Below are 18,049 nucleotides of genomic sequence, written 5' to 3'. Positions count from 1 at the left end.
AGGAGCGCGGTGGCCGCTCGGTGGTGATGCGGCAGGAGACCAGGGACTGCTGAGCGGGCCGAGACCCGGCGGGGCTCCCGGCCACCCCGTGCGTCGTTGCCGGTTGGGCCCGCGGAGCGGGGTCTGCAAGGGCCCGGACCCTCCACCGACCGCTGAGGTGAGGGGCGGAGCGGGGCAGGCCGTGAGCGACGCGCGGTTCCGCCAATGAGAGAGGCCGCTCGCCGGCCCCGCCCTCGCAGAGCTCTCGCAGCGAGTGATTGGCTGACGGCGAGGGGCGGGCCGCCTGGGCGCGTGCCCTGTGGCGGCCCTCGTGCGCGGGCCCCGTGCGGGCGGCCCCGCCCCTCTGTGCGTCTGTACGGCGGCCGCGAGGGGCCGACGCGGCGCTGGGGGTCGGGCCGCTCCTCCCGCAGCCCTCCTGGGGTCGACGCCTTTCCTCGTGGGTACCGGAGCCGCTTCCCTGAGAAAGCCCGGCTGTGGACAGGCTGTGCGCCGAGGCCTCCCCTTAGGACGGGTGGGAGCCCTATGACCGCGGGGCTGCGGTACCCCAGGATCTCCATTTCGACGAACCCCGCGGCTCTCAGCCCGGCCCCGCCTGGGCTGCGGCACCTTTTGTTCCCGTCTGTCGGGGCCGAGCTGCGGGCCTGTAGCACTGCTGTCCCTGGGGATGTCACGGCTCAGAACCGACAAACCAGCACAGCGGTGCTTTGTGCACTGCCCTGCAGCCCTTGCCCTTACCTGTGACCCAGTCCTGCGCTGCTCTGACTCACTGACAGGCTTTGACACGAAAAGAAGGTTACAGAGAAACACCATTGTACAGCGCATAAATTATTGAGCACTTAACACACCGTCACTGCGAGCAGAGGAGCGGCCCTTGCTTTCTTCATAAATCATACACTTCATTATCTGCCTTTTGGAGAAGAAAGCTTAAATCTCGGTTCTGCTGGAATATCTCTGCAACCGTGGGACCTCCCAGAATGCTGGGGCTGGCAGGGCCGGGGGTACCGTGGGAGCACAGAGCCTTGGCACTGAGCAGCAGGCAGGGAGGGAGGGCAGGAGGGGTGGGAGCACCGTGGGAGGGCCGAGGAGTTGCCTTCTCTCAGCGTCAAATTACTTTAATCCAACTCTCTCCGCCAGAAGCCGGAGCGAGCTGAGATTTCCCAGCCCAAAGCTTTCTCTCCGCAGCTTTTCACGGGTGGGCGGGAACAGAACAGTGACTGTGCTTTCTGCATCCCTGCCTGCCCACTGCTATGGGTCTTAGGGAGGACCAGCCCCTCCAACCTTTCCTCACAGACCCCAGGGTGGGCTGAGGGGGGGATGCGGGCTGCCAAGGAATGCATTGCATGGAGGGTGCTGGGGTGCATGTAGGGACAGAAGTGCCTTGTGGGGAGGAGGGGCAGCAGGGTCTGTGCAGAGGAAAAAGAGCAACTGAGCGTAGAGACCTCAGGCGGTTTAAATAACGTTACAAACACCCTTTATTTTCACAGCAGTGGTGGTTTCACCTGTGTGTAGTTGCTGGAAGTCTTTAGAAGACTTTTCCTGGGGTTGTTTCTGTTCCTACCTTATTCCTATGTATGCTTCTCACGATACTTTCTACCCTGGTACCTCAGTGCTGAGCCCCGTGCATCCTTTCTCCCACTGCAGCCACGTGGACAAACCTCCAAAGGAGACCCCCGCACCTCTTACCTGCTGCTTTTAAAGGACACTCTGAGCCTTTCTCCCTCCCATTTCCCCTCGCTGGGGGCCGTTTCGAGGGGCACGGGGCCGGGGCGAGCCCCCGGGAATGGGAACGGGAAGCGGTGCGCTGCAGCCCCGGCTCGGACACCGGCGGTCCCGTCGGGCAATGCCGGCGGGGGGCGCGGCCGGGCCCTTTAACGGGAGGGGCCGGGTGGGGGCGGTGCTGCCTCCGCCTCCGCGGCTCTCCGGGACTGACGGAGCGGAGCGGGGCCGGGCCGCCCGCAGCACCCGCAGCTCTCAGCCTCCGCCCGGTGAGCCCCGGCTCTGCCTGCGCCCGGTGAGCCCCGGGGCTGCGGGAGGGCTGGGATTGACCCCATGGGGGGTGGGGGGGTGGGTCACTGTTCTGTGTGCGGCGTCGGTTCCCAGCGAAGCTGGATGATGAGCTCAGTGTAACGTTAAGCTATTGATGTGCACGGCGCAGCAAGCTGTCGTATTAACCGTTTCCTTGCCTCTCTTTTCTCTCTGTCTGTCTGTGCGAAGGTCGGATGTGTTCACCGGTCGCGAGGGAGCGCGGAGCCAGGAGCTGCTGAGTGTGCTCATCTGCTCGTGCACTGGACCATGGACTCATTGAGGGTGTCTCAGGTGTGAAAATGTCCAGCAGTAACCGGGAGTTAGTGATTGACTTTGTTTCCTACAAGCTCTCGCAGAAGGGGCACTGCTGGAGCGAGCTGGAGGAAGAGGATGAGAACAGGACTGACACTGCAGCAGAGGCAGAGATGGACAGCGTCCTCAATGGGAGCCCATCCTGGCACCCGCCTGCCGGCCACGTAGTGAATGGAGCCACCGTGCACAGGAGCAGCCTGGAAGTTCATGAAATTGTTCGAGCATCTGACGTGAGGCAGGCGCTGAGAGATGCAGGGGATGAGTTTGAGCTGAGGTACCGGAGGGCTTTCAGCGACCTCACCTCCCAGCTCCACATCACCCCTGGCACGGCGTACCAGAGCTTTGAGCAGGTAGTGAATGAACTCTTCCATGATGGTGTGAACTGGGGGCGCATCGTGGCTTTCTTCTCCTTCGGAGGGGCTTTGTGCGTGGAGAGCGTGGACAAGGAGATGCGGGTACTGGTGGGACGCATTGTGTCTTGGATGACCACGTACTTGACCGACCATCTAGATCCCTGGATCCAGGAGAATGGCGGCTGGGTAAGAACTGCTCTCCCATAGGGATGACTCCCTGCATCCTAGCTCAAGGCCAGCAGCGGTGCTGGCCAGATCAAGCTGCCTGCAGTGATTGTGCCTGTGCTCGGTCTAGACCTTGCAGGGAGGGCAGTAAATTGGTACGTGGCCCTTCCCTCTGCGTTCTTAATGCTCTGCTGCAAGAGGGTCAGTCCACTGATGGTGGAAACAAAGAGTTAACGTTCTGATTTGTCCTCCTGCATCCCTTTTTCTCCTCCTTCTCCCTGGCTGTTACATAAGAGACCCATTTTCCAAGAGCCTGTGGAAATGTAATGTCATCCAAGCTTGTTCTTCAAATGGGAGCCCTTGCTCTTGGGCATGTTCCTCGTGTCATTTAACAGCAGGGAGTGGAGCTTCCTCCTCTATGTGCTCAGCAGTGTTCCAGCCCGGCCCTGTGATCTGGTGGGGTAACAGCTACTTCTTCATTCTGGAGATGGGACGATGTCTGCCGCTGCCATCGCAGGGGAGTGAATCCTGCAGCAGCTCTCTGTGGGTGGGCAGCTGGGAGCAGCCCCTCACAGCACGGTACGGAGCAGCTCTGTGCCAGGGAGCTGCTGTGTCTTCAGCTGCTCCTTGCTTGGCATGGAGCTGTATTCCCAGCCTCCCTGAGCAGCACACTGAGTGCTTTCAGTGGTTAGGTATTAACATGAATAAGCATTTCTTCAGGAAGCATTCTTGAAATGCTTGGTCTGTCTGTGCGGGACGGCATGGGATTGCCAGCAGGAGGTATATAGCCTGCAGATGTTTGAGTTTTCTCTTTGCTTCTACTTCTGCATCTTAGTGATTCCCTGCTGATGTAACCTTTACTGGTGCCCACTGGAAAGAGTTCGTGCTATCAATCGTTAGCATCTAAACAGTGGGGTACTGCTTCCTTTGCATGTGTGCTGTGGCCTTTTAGCTTTATTCATCCCCAGCTCCCAGCAGCCGGCCGCAGGGCAGGATCCTCAAGGCCAGCTCTACGCCCTCCTGGCAGCTGGGACACACAGGGGCCCTTCAGCAGCACCAGGACCATGGGGAGTAGGTGCACCCAGGGAGGGAGCGGTGCACCCAGCGTGCAGGAATCCCTGGAATGTGGCCGCCCTGGGGCACTGCCTGGGTGGGGCTGCTCTGAAGCTTGGTTTCGATTAATAACCTGGGATCTGCTGGCTATTTTGGCTGGCTTTGTCTAGCCCATTAGCTCTCTCATCGCGCAGATAACGCTGGCCAAATGCTGAGTTCCTTCCTTCTCCCCCCCCCCCCCCCTCTGCCTTTGGCTTTTAAAGCCACAGATTAGTCTTGGAATTGAGTGATCAAATTGAGGTTTCCAAGCTAGTGTGGCTGTTGCTGTTAGTGACGGATTGGGTTGTATCCTGGAGACCTAGGCGATAATGCAATCTGATTTTTTGTAAATGAACTCTCTGGGGGATTTAGATTAAATCACTGGTGGAAAATCACTGGTCTCTGCTTGTAGGGAATGAAATACCTCCTCCCTCTCTTCCCCACCCCCAGTCAACTATCACAGTTAAGACTCTTCAATTTTTTTGTGTGTCTGTCTCTAAATTCATTGTTTGTAGCAAATATTTGTTCAAATAGATTGCAGAAGGGCCAGGACTGCCCTATCTGACCCACCCACCCACTCTGCCTTTGAAGATCTCTGTTAGCCTGCTCCTCTCCCAGGGGAGCAGCCTTGCTCTCTCTCCTCCCAACCTTGACTGGGGTTCCCGACCTTGCTGCTGTGTGTGAAACAGAGCTGGGTGCTGCATGGGGGCCGTAGCAAGGGAATCCAACCCAGCAGCCTCCAAAAAGCAGGCTTATAAGCTCCCCTCAAGTACTGAAAAGCCACATTGAGGTCTCCCCGGAGCCTTCTCCAGGCTGAGCACCCCCAGCTCCCTCAGCCTTTCTTCATCAGATGCTGTGTAGGCTGCTGAGTGCCTGCGATATGGCCCATCCATGGGATGCTCCCTAGGCCCCAGCGTGACTCCTGCTACAGGGAGCAAACTGCCTGGGGCAGAGCAGCCCCTCTCCTGCTGCCCTGTTTGGTGCAGGACTGCTCCCAGCCTTCCCAGGAGGTGCAGTGGGTGAGTCCCAGGGTGGGGGACCAGCCAAACAAAGGAGAACAGAGGATGGTGGTGGGAGTGAAGGTTGCCTTCAGAGAGGAGTGCTCAGGCTGCCGAGTGCTGGACTATAACAGCTTTCCAGATAAACCATTTTTTGAAGGGGAAGTAATGATAAATCTTGGTGTGTAATATCAACGTGGGTATATTTTGTCATATTTACTGGCCCTGCCTTGGCTTCTCCATCACTCCACAATCTGCTACTAGGAAAACAAACACACAAGCAGAACTTCAGGGGATTTTGATAGCCAGCCCTGGGCTGAAGAGAGCTGCTGCCTCTGTGACTCATCAAAACCAACCAGCGTGTGTTCTGGAAGTAGATGCTTTGAGCAGGACTGAATCCCCCTGGCTGTGAACTTTAAACAGTGAGGCCAGTGGTGATCTGTGGCATCAATGGGGTGTGGAGAAGTCTGGTGAGAGGTCAGACATGAGAGGAGGAAACGCAAGGTGAATGAAAAAGTGCCTGACATGCAAAGGTGCATTGGCCATGCCTGATGTGTTAAGAGGGAGGGAGCTGAGCAGTGACAATGTTGGGTGACTGTGTTTCCTTTGAAGTTAAGTGTGCAGACTAGGGCCTGCATCCAGTGCCGTGGAGGGCTTGGGGGTAGCTCTGTGCACACAGAGGCAAGAACAGGATATGTGGTGGAGGCCAGGGCTGAAAGTGTGCAGGGTCTCTGTTATCAGTCTGTAACTTCTGAATCCTGACAGTCCAGGCTGGTCTGGAGCGGACTATTCCCTGTGAGTCCCATGCTATCAGTGCTCTGTGGCCATCAGGTCTCCATGTGCTGAGGCAGACACGTTGTACTGCTCTGCAGTGGACTGGAAGCTTGTGGTTCTCTTTGGGGAAAACCCTTAGAAGATGTCAGTGTAGCGAACTCATTTTCTATTTTCTCAGGTTTTTTTTCTTGAATGGTAGGAAATGACTCAGAGTGCGTCATATGACAGATTGCAGCTGGGATTTCATCCCGTGCTCTTGCTCCAACCTTCTCAATGATCTCAGGTTAAGAGCTAGACTCCCATTCAGCTCTTCAGAAATGCTTTTTGGCCTTGTGCTGCTTGTCTGGATAAACTGCACACGTTTTCCCCCTGCACCCAGTGATGCTGGCTGCCCCTTTCTGCTGCTGCTGTACCCTGAGATATGCAGGGGAGCAGCATGAGGTGTGCAATGCACATAGAGAGTGGCCCAGCTGCACACTGTGCCCTGTGGGGAATGCAGCCACCTCTGGGAGAGCACTGCTTTCCAAAGCTCTGCTGTTTTGATGAATGAATGACTCTAGTAGTACACGAGGTTTTGGGACACCCAGGCACTGTTGATCTTGTTTGAGCTCTCAGCTCAGCTTTATGTGTTGGCAGAGTTTGCTGTGGGATGTGACCAGGCAATAAGCAAGGATGCTCTCTGCTTTGCCTTCAGTGATTGCTCTATGCTCTGGACCCCTTGCAGCTGAGATGCTGATCCCACTGTCACCTGCTTGGGGTGAAGAAGCGCTGTCCCCAGCCGAGTCCCTGCTATCCCTCAGCAGTACCAGGTGCTGCTGAGGCAGGATGGCAGAGCACTCCAAGTGGCAAGAGCTGGAGCTCTGGGCTCTGCAGCACTGGCAGCTCCTCCAGCTGGCTGGGAACCGGGAGTCTTTTCTGCAGTGCTCTCCAGGAAATGCCATTGGAATGACTTCCACTGCCGCTTCCTGCCCGGCCACAGCAGCATTCCTGCCGCTAGACCGTGAAAGATGCAAAAACGTGCTTCCAGAGCTCTGCTTTTCACCCCTTTTGCTCTCCTTCTCTGGGGCCCCGGCCTGTTTTCCTTCTGCCCCTGGGCGTGTGGTGCAGTTTGATTACGTTCCTTAGATCTGTGATTACAGCAGGCGCCTGCAAGGCAGAGCTGCCATCTCTGGGGCTGGCGCTGGCTGTGACTCAGGGCAGCCGCTTAACCCCGAGCGCTGCAGCACAAGGGGATAGCATTTCCTCCCCTCCCAGGGGAGCCTGTGGGAACTCACACTCGTAAAGCTCTCTGAGATGCTTTAATCCAAAGAGCCGTGGCTTTTAAAAAGCACCTGTGAAATGATTAACAAACTGTTCCTTACTGCTCTGTGTTCACAGCTGCTCTGGATAATGCTGGTCATCTTGATCATCCCGCCCTTGTGTAGAAGGGAGCCGGGTCCTTCCCTCAGCACAGCCCATGGTAGCTGCTGTGGGGCACCGCATCCCAGCCGGGAGGGCTGGGAAGGAGCAGCGTGCTCTGCAGCATTCTGAATGTGTCCGGAGTGCTCAGCTGGGAGCAGCTGGGTGTTCCTGTGTGTGTTGTCCACCTCCTGCAGCACTGATACTCATACAGCCCACACCAGGCATTAGCATGGTGCCATGCTCCAAGGCCTCTGCTCAAGCTTCTTTCATTTCTACCTACCTGCTGCAGGCTACAAGCATAGCCCTTTCCTGACAGCACAAGGAGTATTCATCCAGCAGCTATTTCCCCACTAAGAGTGAAGCCAGAGCATTCCCAGAGGGAAGGGGAGGGCTGGGTATCAGTTGTACAAGTGCAGCTGAGCCGCCGAACTGAGAGCCAAGGGGATTGATGGTGGTTTCTGACATGGCAATGCGAAAAGGGGTGGGAGAGGCTGCCCTTCCCCTCTGGTGATCCCAGAAGGGGCTGTCTTGGAGGTGCTGCCTTTCTTCCTGGATGATTCAGGGTGAAAGTACACTCAATTCAGGGTGGCTGCTGGCTCGGAGTGGCAGGAAAGCAGCCACGTTCCTGCCCTTCTGAGAGGGATGTTGCCCTCAACCACTATTGTTCCGACTGAGTAAAGATGAATGGTGATAAGAGGCATGAAAGGGAAGCAGTGTTCCTCTGTGCCAGGGCACTCCTTGGCTGGCTGCTCTGCCCTTGGACAGGGAAAGCCGGTCCCTCCTCCCTGTCTCCACCTGGGAGGGCGTGCAGAGAAGCGATCGCTGCTGCGAGATCTCTGAAGTTGTGTGTCAGGATGTCCTGGGGACACCCAGGGTTTCATTAGAGGACCCTGAGAGCTTCCCCTGCATGGCCTTGGCTGGTGGCTGTGCGTGGGGGCTCGGCTGGGGCTTGGGGGTTGTCGGCAGCCTCCAGGTGGGACACAGCATGCACTGCAGCACAGGGAGGTCGTGGGGGCCGGCGGGGGCCAAGCCGTTAGCAGATGGCCCCAGCTGGGGTTACCGGGGAGCAGGTGTGGGTTTCGGGAGGCAGTGTTTGAAGAGAGATGTCAGTTGTGAACCCGGAGGCCCCCCCCCCACAAAGCCACAGCTTGCACGCCAGGGAGCTGTGACCTACTTGTGCTGTCAAAACGTTCCTTTTAGGGTTGTTTTTGGGTTGTTTTTGTTGTTTTGGCTTTTTTCTTTATTTTTAGGTATTTTGCTTATTTTATCTTCACGTTTAATTTAGTTAGAGAAAATTAAAAATAAAATTAGAAAAATAAAAATAAAAATCCAAGGGCTGAGCAGTGCTGGGAAGGACTGCCTCCAGGAGGGAACGCCTGCTGCAGCTCCGTGCAGCCAGCATCCCTCCTCCGCCCCTGCCTTCCCTCGGACACGTGCGCACGTGTACCAGCCCAGTGCTGTCTCTCAGGATCTCTTTAATGGGAAACCCAGTGCACTCAGCACGGCTGTGTGCCTCCGGGGTAGCGAGGGAGGGAGGAGCGGCCGCGATTCAGAGCATTAACCAGAGCGGTTCCTGCGGGACTGCGGGAGCTCTGCGCTGTCCTGCTCTGCCCCCTCTGCCGATGGAAGCTGGGGGAGCACGGTGTGGGATCTGCTACCGGCTCGGCAGCAGTGGTTGCTCTGGCTCTGTCTTGATAGCCGTTAACACGTCGTGTACGAGGAAGGGCAGTGAGATGTGTTCAAGCAAGGGGAACGTTCAGGGGTCTGTGATTCCCCTGGGGAGAGCTGCTTGAATTTATTGCATTATCCTCCTTCCTGCTCAAGCTTGCATTTCAGCTGTGTCTGCAGACATAGCTCTTGATTTAAGTAGATCCAATTAGCAGCTGGCTGCTGGCATTGGCTCAGGGCCGTCACCCTTGGGGTCAGGAGCCCAGGGCATACAGGCCAGGCTCACCTATGGGCACAGGGCTGCCTGAGCTGGGCTGGGAGTAGGGCTGCCCCACTGGCTTCATGCTGCTGGAGCTGCTGCCAGCCTGGGGCTCTCACAGCTACCATCAAACACACCAAAATGCAGCTGCTTGGCAGCATGCAGGGCTCAGAGCAGGAGCTTGCACCAGAAGGGAGGCAAGAGCTGCTGAGTGGTCCTGCAGGGCCACCCAGTGACACAGTGCATGCTGCCCGTACCCGGTCCTGTCCTGCAGCTGGACTGCGTGCCCGAGCAGAGGTGGCTGCTGGAGCTGCTGTCAGTGCGGTGGTTGCTGCTCCAAGGAGAACAGAGCTTTCCTCCCTGCTGCAGGATGAAGGGCTCTTTGGAAAGCCAAGAGGAGAGGCTATCGTGTAGCTGGCTGTGTCTGTGAGCAGCTAATGCCGTGCTCCAGCGGAGCAGGGCAGCTGTTGGTCCCATCTGCACGTTGCTGTGCTTTTATTATGACTTAGGCTGCAGAAGGTCGAGGACCTCACGAGCGTTGTGCAAGAGGAATGGTGGGTGGCAGGACGTGGCACTGCTGTGCATGAAGCTTGTGGCCTGGGCTGGGACGTGCAGGCAGGGGGTGCGTGTACGGCCCCAGGCAGTTGTGGGTGACATAAGGCTTATGTGCTGAGAAAATGAGGGGTTGCTACCTGTGAATGGACGACCGCAGTGGTGCTGTAAGTGCTTCCATCCTGGAACACTGTGGCTCAGGAGCGTATTACACTTGTCAGAGAGCTAATGTCTTTTATTAGAGCAACTGACCTCATTTAGAAGCTTCCAGTGCACCAGCCAGTGATTATTTCATGCAACAGCACATATGGAGGAGCCCAGAGCAGAACATAAAGTCCTCTTCTCCTGCTGCACTGTTCTCGTACGTTTGCTGTATCAGCTCTGTCCTCTGCTTCTTCCCCTCAAGTCGGTGAGGATTTTGCTATAAGTGGCTCCACAGGCAGAATTATTTGAGATTTCATGTGGACTAACAGGAAGCGAAAACAGAATGAGCACATCTTCCTCCTCTTCCTGCCCCTCCACCCTTTCCCCTTTTTCATTCAAGTGCCATGTAAAGAATGCTGCAGCCTTGTGAGGCGCTCGGGATGCGGAGGGAAGCAGGGTGTGCTGCTGGGATGCTGGGGATGGGTGACATCCCAGGTAGGACAGCCGGGGAGCAGGCACTGTGAGGAGTGCAGCCAGCACCACTCAGCAGGGCCTCTGGCTGGGGGTAGGGCTTGTGGCGAGGTCAGTTGCTGGGGAGAGCTGCGAGGATCACACCACAGCCCAGGGTGAGGGGAGCGTGGCTCTGCACCTGGGCACACGTGAGCACAAAGCATCGTTGGCACGGGGTGCCGTTTGGGAGAAGCAGATAAGGTGAAAACAGAGCTTTGTTCCCTGGGCACTGCTGGAGCACGGAGGTGCTCTCCCTGTGTGCCAGGCTCGATCCAAGGAATCGCCGTGGAATTAAAGCAGCAGCATCCCCTGCCCCCGGAGCGTGCCCCTCGCACAAAAGGCGGGCAGGCTGCTGTGCCTGCCGGGGTTCAGACACCATCTGTCTGCTGGGGAGAAGCATCAGAGAGAGACCGTCTTTCCTTGGACTATTCGGCCTAATGCTCTTCGGAAAACAATCCCATTCCCAGCAGGTGCTAATCTCTTGAGTGGATCCGGCTCAGCCCACGTGCTCTTGGCTGTGCCTTTGTGCCGCGGGCTCGCGGCTCCCCGTGCCCTGAGCCTGCTGCTGGCCTGGGCTCCCGCACCCCTGGGAGCCCTCAGCCCGGTGAGTTCTGGGAGAAGCTCTGATGAAAGATGGATGCAAGTAAATTAGTCACTCGCACCGTCTCCTGCTTTAATACACATTAATGTTTCAGCAGATTTCTGAAACGGGAGAGCACAATTCCCTCCCCTGCATCTCTTGCTGCGTGCAGCAGTCTCTGGGGCAGGGAAAGGGGTTACAGCTGTCTTCCGAGCCCCTTTCATGTATTTGGAAAACGCTAAAATTGTGCTGAATGGTGTGGGGTTATTGCAGGTTCCCTGGAGCTGGTGATGAAACCAGTTTGACAGGAGGCTGCCGCGGCGAGGATTAGGGCTGGAATGTGCTGCTGAGGGTTTGTTTCTGCTTAGGGAAGAGCTGGCTCCAAACCCGGCGTGCGCTGAAGCCCTGCAGGTTCGGCGGGGCAGGGCTCGGTGCGGGGCTCAGCTCGTCGCCCTGCGGAGCTGCGGGTCCATCCGCACGCACAGCCCCGCAGCTCTGCGCCCCGAGCGGGCGGGCGACATTCCCGGCCATTGTCATGGAAATCGGCAGCTGCTTCCCTGGAGGTCGGCATTTGCATAACACAGCCTCGTCCCTGGGGCGTGCAGCTGCGCTGTGTCCGTCCCCACGGCCCTTCCCCAACCCGCGTCCCATCCCCAGCCCGAAGCTGAGGGGCTGGAGAAGCTCAGAGCGGCGCCTGGATGGCAGATCTTGGCACGATGCGCACCGGTCGGGGGCTCAGGCTGTGCTCCATGGGGTGACACCGCTGCCCTCCTTTGCGGCCTGGGCTGAAGATGGGGCGGGACGGGGGCATCCCTGCTTGCTGTGAGCCTGGGGTTGAACCTTCTTGGATAGTGGGGCATTGGGGACCTCCAGATGGCTCTAGCACATTCAGGGACCTGCTGCACTCGCCGTACGGGGACCCGCTGAGCTGTGTTTACAGGATCCCACTGGCAGCCTTTGGGAATACTCATGTTTTCCATTTTTCTGAACGACCTCAGCAGCCTTGGCGGCCCGCCCCCCCCTCCGTGCTTCACCTACAGGTTTGCACATGCCAGTCCCATGCGGTGAGCTGGCAGCCCACAGGGGCTCTGGGAACAGGTTGCTGCCGACGCGAGGCTTTGTTCTGCTCTGCACTGAGCTGCTGCCTTTCTTTCTGCACGCCTGTCTCCTTTCTGAGCACAAAACTGTTCCCAGCATCTCATTAATGAATGTCTGTTTGCCCAGATGACTCCGCTCCTGGCCGTAACCTCTTAGCAGTGACACAGCTGTACTTACAGCTAAGGTACAACAGAAACAGAGCGCCTTGTTTTCAAGTGAAACATTGCCTCGTGATGAGGATGTGTGGATCGGGAGTCAGATGCTGTGGGTCACGCTGCTGGCTCATGCACAACCCCAAGCAGAGCACTTAACCTCGCTGCACCGCTTTCAATCTGTCTGGGAGCGGTGTGGGCTCATCCCGCAGGAGGTTTCAGAGAGAGCCAGCTCATTTTTCATCAAGCACAATAAGGTTCTGGGCTGGGAAAGCCTTTTGTGTGGGGCTGCCTCAATAGGTGCATGCTTGTGGGATGGAGCGCAGGTGGGGGCTGTGACGTGCAGCTGGTGCTAGCAGCCGGGCTCTGCTCTGCTCCGTGCACACAAAGCACAGCCCTGGTGGCAGTGGGACCCCGTCGGTGTTCAGGGCACAGGGAAGCCTTCTGCCTGCTGCCGGGGTCCCCGTATCAAAGCTGCACCACGTGGCCCTGGCTCACTACGAGCAGGATCCTGGGCCTGGCTGCTTCTCAGCACCTCAGTGCCTGCCACAAAAGGAAGCCTGGGGTACCCGAGGTGCAGCTGCCCCTTCCCCTCCTTGCAGGGGAGCAGATGGGGATTAATTGCTGGCATCTGCTGCCTTCACCTCCCTTCACAGCTCAGTGTTACTGAATCCTCTTTCCCAAAGTGTTGCAGCTTATCTTGAAAGAGGAACTTGGTCTGTTTCGCTCGCCATGAATGGGATCCAGTGACTGTCGTCCCCGCTGTTCAACCTGTGCTGCTGAATGAAGGCAGCTGGCCTGGCGTGTGGAGCAGCAGGAGTCTGAAACTCGGGCTCTTCCCCATTTTCAGGCCTGTCCTGAATGCTATCTCAGCTCAAGCTCGAATCTTCTTAACGTGCTGTCAGACCCAAGACAGAGAGCACTTGGAGTTGAACCCATTCATGTTTTCCATTTGCTGCAGCCTGCTGGTCTGTGTTTGAAGGGCTGCTGCACCCTTCTTGGGGGCAGCATTTTGAGGTGGGTGGGTGGCAGTTTGAGTCACTTCATGAGGTCCCGAGCCCTCTGGCTGCTGGCCCAGGAGAGGCTCTGCATGGGGCAGCACGGGGCGCATGCAGCAGGAAGCTGCAGCAAGAAAAAGGGCTGTCCTTCCTGAGAGCTTCAAAACTGGGGATTGCCTCAGCGAGGCAAAACCTCTGCTGTTTCCTCACTGCCTGGGCCAGAGCATCCCCTCTGTGTCACAGGGATGTGACGGGGTTGAGGCAGTGGAACGGCCTGTGCTGGGGCCGGAGATTGTGACACCGACGTGCTGTTGCTACCATAGTCCTCCTTCTGAGCAACTCAGGAATTCCAAATATTTCCTCTCAGATAAAGGTGACTGGGGGAGGCCAGGATTATCTGGACGTGTCTGGACAAGCCTCAAAGTCCAAACACGAGGCCAGAATGGTCAGAATTGATGCTCCATCGGAGTGCTGGACTTCAGGCGCAGAGTGGAGGAGGTGTGGGGTCGGGTGGGAACCCAGCAAGATGCTTTTCCCTAACCTTCAACCCCCCCAGGCTGGGAGAGATGAGGCTTCTACCTGTTTTTGCCACAGCCCTTGCTTCAGGATTGCTGTTCCCGGGGCACACATCCGGGATCACAGCTGTGCTCTGTGGCAGGACGGATCCCCAGGCCCTTTATCCATGCTGCAGTGACCCCAGGGGAAGGAAGGGGGTCCTGTCCCATCCCCCCCCCCCCCCCCACCACACTCAGCTCCTATCCCGCTCTTCTCCTGTAGCACCCGATAGTTCACCATATGCATTTATCTCTTCTTCAGCAAACACTTCCTTTTCTTAGAAACAGGCTCTCCAAAGCCTATGCTTCTTGGAATTGCCTTTCCCCAAGCTGCGAGGTACATACCAAAGAAAAGGGAGCCTCAAGGGATGGGATGCTGTCCTGTCCCCCCTCCAGCCTTGGGCCTTCTCCCTGTGACTCTTTTTTCTCACCCTTGTGGGAGGCTGTGGCTCAGAGGTGCTACCATCTGCGTGGCCCCTGGCACCTCTGTGGCCTCACTGGGTACACTGGGGACATCTCTTTCCATGCCCCAGGAGGACACTGAGGAGCAGGGACAGAAGCACTTGGCGCTGGGCTCAGTGGGACCTGCCTTAAGGAATATCTGAGCAGTGAGACTTTTTTTTTCTAGAGAAGATATCTTGATGTGCACAGCATCTTTCTTTTGACCCGAGTGCAGCTGCAGCATCGAGTGCTTTGTGTGCAGCTGGGACGTGACCCAGGGGATGGAGCTGGGGGCCACAGCACAGGGGCGCATTGGGGCTGCTCTGGTCAGTGCTGTGTCTGCTGTCCTGCTCCCTGTGCCCACTGGTTCCCATCAGTTCTTCTACTTGCCACATTCTGTCACCACTCCTCTGCTTGTCACCACCTATCAGCAGAAGGATTTCCTATGCTGTAATTAAAAATATCCCCTCCATTGGTTTAGGCTCTCCTCCCATCCATCGCTATCTGTTTCCACAGCCTTCCTACTGAGACTGCTGAGCAGAGCTGGGAGCAGCTGCTCTGGGCAGCACCTACACGAACCAGTGGCTGTCAGCTGCTGGGTGGGAGAGCTGTGTGGCCAAACAGGGGAAGCAAGACAAGCTGCATGCATTGTAGTGCAGCACCTTGATGTGCAACAGCTTGCTGTGCAATGCAAACGTGTGGCAAGGTGAAAGACCAGGCAGGAATGCTGTCCCAGCCTTGGAACACTGTGGCGAGGCGTGACACCAGCACAGTGCCAGCCAGGCTTATCTCTGCTTTTCCAGAGCAGCTGCTTACTGGAACTGCATTCACTTATCAGGGAGCAGAGACCTCGCTGGGAAGATGGCTCAAGGTACAGCACTGCCAGCCCCTGGCTGAGGCTGAGCTGCAGGAGGTCCCAAGGCCAGAGGTACACAGCCTGTAGCCCTGGGGCTCCTGCTCAGCTCTGATAAACCAGTGCAGTGAAGTTCCCTGCAGCCTGCCTTGTTGCTGACCACAGGGCCCTGCACTTATCCTTGGTCTTGCAGGGTGATATCCAGGTCCTTGGCATTCTGCTTCCTCTTGGTTTTGCAGGGTCAGTGGTGCAGGGCAGCAGCACTTTGCTGCACGGTGACATCTGCCCAGTTCTGGCTGTGGCTGGGGATGCAGGGCTGGAGAGGCCGGCTTGGCTGGGCCAGGCTGGAGCAGCTGCATTCCTGGGCTGGTGCTTGGCCACACTCCCACAGCCTGGGGGAAGGCAGGGCTTCTTGTCCAGCTTTACAGCAGCAACTTGCAGAACCCAAGTGCAAAATGCAGAGAGTGCTGCGAGGTGACCCAGAAAGGACAGGGGAGCAGAGGGATCGTGAGGCCCTGGGCACAGTGACGTGTTGCGATCATGGGCTGCAGCCATGCTGCTGCTTCTCAGACTTCAGTGGCAGAGTGCAGCCTGACACTGGCTCCATTTGTCTCCTGCAACGATCACGCTTTGATGCTAATTTTAGAGCCTTGCGGTATTCTCCTTGAAAATCTTTCCTGGCATCGACTTCTCTCATGGCCAGTCCTGTGCTTCCCCCCCTGTCCTGTGTGCATAATTCAGAGCAAGGAAGCACACGGCGTCTGTCATCCGCTCGGTCCCCACCAGTGCTTTCCTGCCTGTGGGAGCCTGGCAGCCTTTCTGTCGGTAGGGCGGTGAGGCCCTGGCACTGCTGCCCAGAAAGCTGTAGGTGCCCCATCGTTGGAGGATGGGGCCCTGGGCAGCCTGAGCTGGGGGGGAGGCAACCAACCCGTGGCAGGGGTTGGGGACTGGATGAGCTGTGAGATTCCTTCCAACCAACCATTCTGTGACTCTGTTTCCCGGGATGCCTCGGCCTTTTCCAGCTTTGTGTAGGAGAGCCCCAAATCATCACAGCCCGCACTGTGGCTGAGGAGTGGGCAGCAGAGGTGAGGGAGCCCTGTGAGCTCTGGGATTGAGGGCCGGCTGTTCTCCAGCGCCCCAACCGCCCTGCTGCTCGCTGCTGGCACTGCAGCCCCATTCCTTCTCCCTGCTCACCGCTCTCTTCTGCCCACAGGAGCGCTTTGTGGACCTGTATGGGAATAACGCTGCTGCCGAGCTGAGGAAGGGCCAGGAGACCTTCAACAAATGGCTCCTGACCGGGGCGACCGTGGCCGGAGTGCTTCTGCTGGGATCCCTGCTGAGCCGCAAGTGACCCCGTGGTTGTGTCCCCTGGCACCAGGACGGCTGCGCCTTCACCGCCACATCCACCACCCAGCTCCCGAGCACCACCACCACCACGGGGCCCTCACCCAGCTCCACGGAGCTCCTTCCCTTGCGCCGCCAGCTCCTTTTATTGTAGCCCCTCTCATTTACCGTTCCGTTGTGTTTTAAAGGCGCTGAGAGCGATGCAGCACTTCAGCCAACAGCTCCCAGTGCTGGGCAGATCCCACCAGTAGTGGCTAGAAGGTGTCCCAGCCCTGCAGGATCCTTTAGATCACTTTGAAAAGAATAAACAGACTTATTTTTGCATGTGTGAGTGCGTGCGTGTGTGTAGATGTGTCACTAATATAAAGTTCCCCAGCCAGAGCAAGGATCTGGGCTCCAGCTTCCAGCAGGGTTCCTGCTACCAGCCCTGCCCTGCTGCAGCAGCCTGGCCACCACAGGGACAGGGCTGAGCTTTGCCATCCCTGTCAAATCTCTCGATTGTCCCCTGCTTGCCTGGCACTGCAGTGAGGCAGAGGGCACTGGGAGAAGGCTGATGGTGAGTAGCCCCTAACTTGCCTGGCAGCCCCAGAGCCTCTGTCCCCTGCACCTACACCAGGCACAGGGCTGTACCTCCTCCTCTTAACCCCCTCTTCCTCATCCCCCTCCCTTTGCTCAGAGTCGCTGTGTGGCACTGCATGCCCTCCTCTCTGCCCCATGTCCGTCCCTCCCCACGCACCCCACGCCAGGACCCCGCTTCGCTGTTGCATTGGGGCCGGGATGGAGGCAGGGGAATTGAGGAGCACTTCCCCTTCCTGCAGACACACAGCCAGAGTAGGGGGGGGGTGGCACAAGGGGCTCACCTGTGGGACCACAGCATCCCAGCAAACGCAGGAGCACAGAATGAGTGTAAAACAGCCAGGGGATCAGGACCCCACGGGCAGCAGGATGAGGCTCTTGTACATCCCTGGGACCACAGCAGGGGAACGGCTGGGGTAGGCGAGAGCCTATGGGACCAATGTAATGTAGAAGCCAACCCCAGGGGTGGGAGCAGGGCTGAGCGGGTGGCAGAAGCTGAGAGCCGGTGGCCACATTCTCCCAGCTGCTGCTGGTCCCCAAAGCGCAGGCAGTGGGGTCCCTGCCCCGTGGTGTGGCTGTGACGGATGTGTGAAGTGATAGAGGTGACCACACTGCTTCCTCAGGAGCAACTCCTCATCCCTGGGAGACCACCAGCGCCCCCCGGCTGTCCCGGTGGGCTGGGCTGTGTACATAGCGCCCGCGCTCTGCTGTACATATCCGAGTAGTTTTTATTCATTTGTGAATACTCTAATGCTATTTTTGTTATCTGTACGTCTGTATTTATGTGTGGTGCCACGCTCTGCAGAGGGCTGGGGCCGGGCTCCGCTGCTGATGGAGCGCTCGAGGGAGTGGGGTGTGAGTGGGGTGTTCTCCAAGCCCCGCTCCCCGGCCCTGCGGGGCGAACGCTGAACGCTTTGGTTTGCAGGTGGAGGTGAGCCCACAAATAAACTCTGTGATTGGAACTGGTGCTGTGTTTTTTTGTGTCACACTGTGGGGCTTTATGCAGGGCTGCCCTGTGGAGGGGGGAGGGAGGGGGGGCAGAACAGGAGCCGAGGCACCGGGTTCTGTCCCCATTGGGGTGGGGGTTACAGCTGTGCCCGGGGTTGCTGGGCAGGGTTGGAGCACACACAGGACCGGGGCACGGTGCTGCCTGCTCCCCATCCGGCACAAATCCATGCTCAGCTCTTCTGCTTCTCCTCA

The 18,049-nt window shown here is 57.7% G+C and overlaps 1 protein-coding gene across 3 annotated transcripts; it reads left to right on the top strand.

The window, feature by feature from the left end:
- Nucleotides 1–83: 83 nt before the first annotated feature.
- Nucleotides 84–17,811, top strand: BCL2L1 (BCL2 like 1). Of its 3 annotated transcripts, none has more exons than XM_042809177.1 (3): nucleotides 84–157; nucleotides 2,215–2,876; nucleotides 16,143–17,811. In XM_042809177.1, the coding sequence occupies exons 2-3, from the start codon at nucleotides 2,325–2,327 to the stop codon at nucleotides 16,278–16,280; spliced, it is 690 nt and encodes a 229-aa protein (XP_042665111.1). In that variant the 5' UTR covers nucleotides 84–157; nucleotides 2,215–2,324; the 3' UTR covers nucleotides 16,281–17,811. The 3 variants fall into 3 exon arrangements, with proteins under 3 accessions (XP_042665111.1, XP_042665110.1, XP_042665112.1); XM_042809176.1 differs by lacking the exon at nucleotides 84–157 and adding an exon at nucleotides 1,933–2,011; XM_042809178.1 differs by lacking the exon at nucleotides 84–157 and adding an exon at nucleotides 1,967–1,985.
- The last annotated feature ends 238 nt before the right edge of the window (nucleotides 17,812–18,049 follow it).

This window comes from Centrocercus urophasianus, unplaced genomic scaffold (genome assembly GCF_019232065.1).
Source record: "Centrocercus urophasianus isolate 14NV4802_14NV808 unplaced genomic scaffold, USGS_Curo_1.0 seq_1102, whole genome shotgun sequence".
NCBI lineage: Eukaryota > Metazoa > Chordata > Aves > Galliformes > Phasianidae > Centrocercus > Centrocercus urophasianus.
This window is presented reverse-complemented; position numbering and strand designations above follow the sequence as displayed.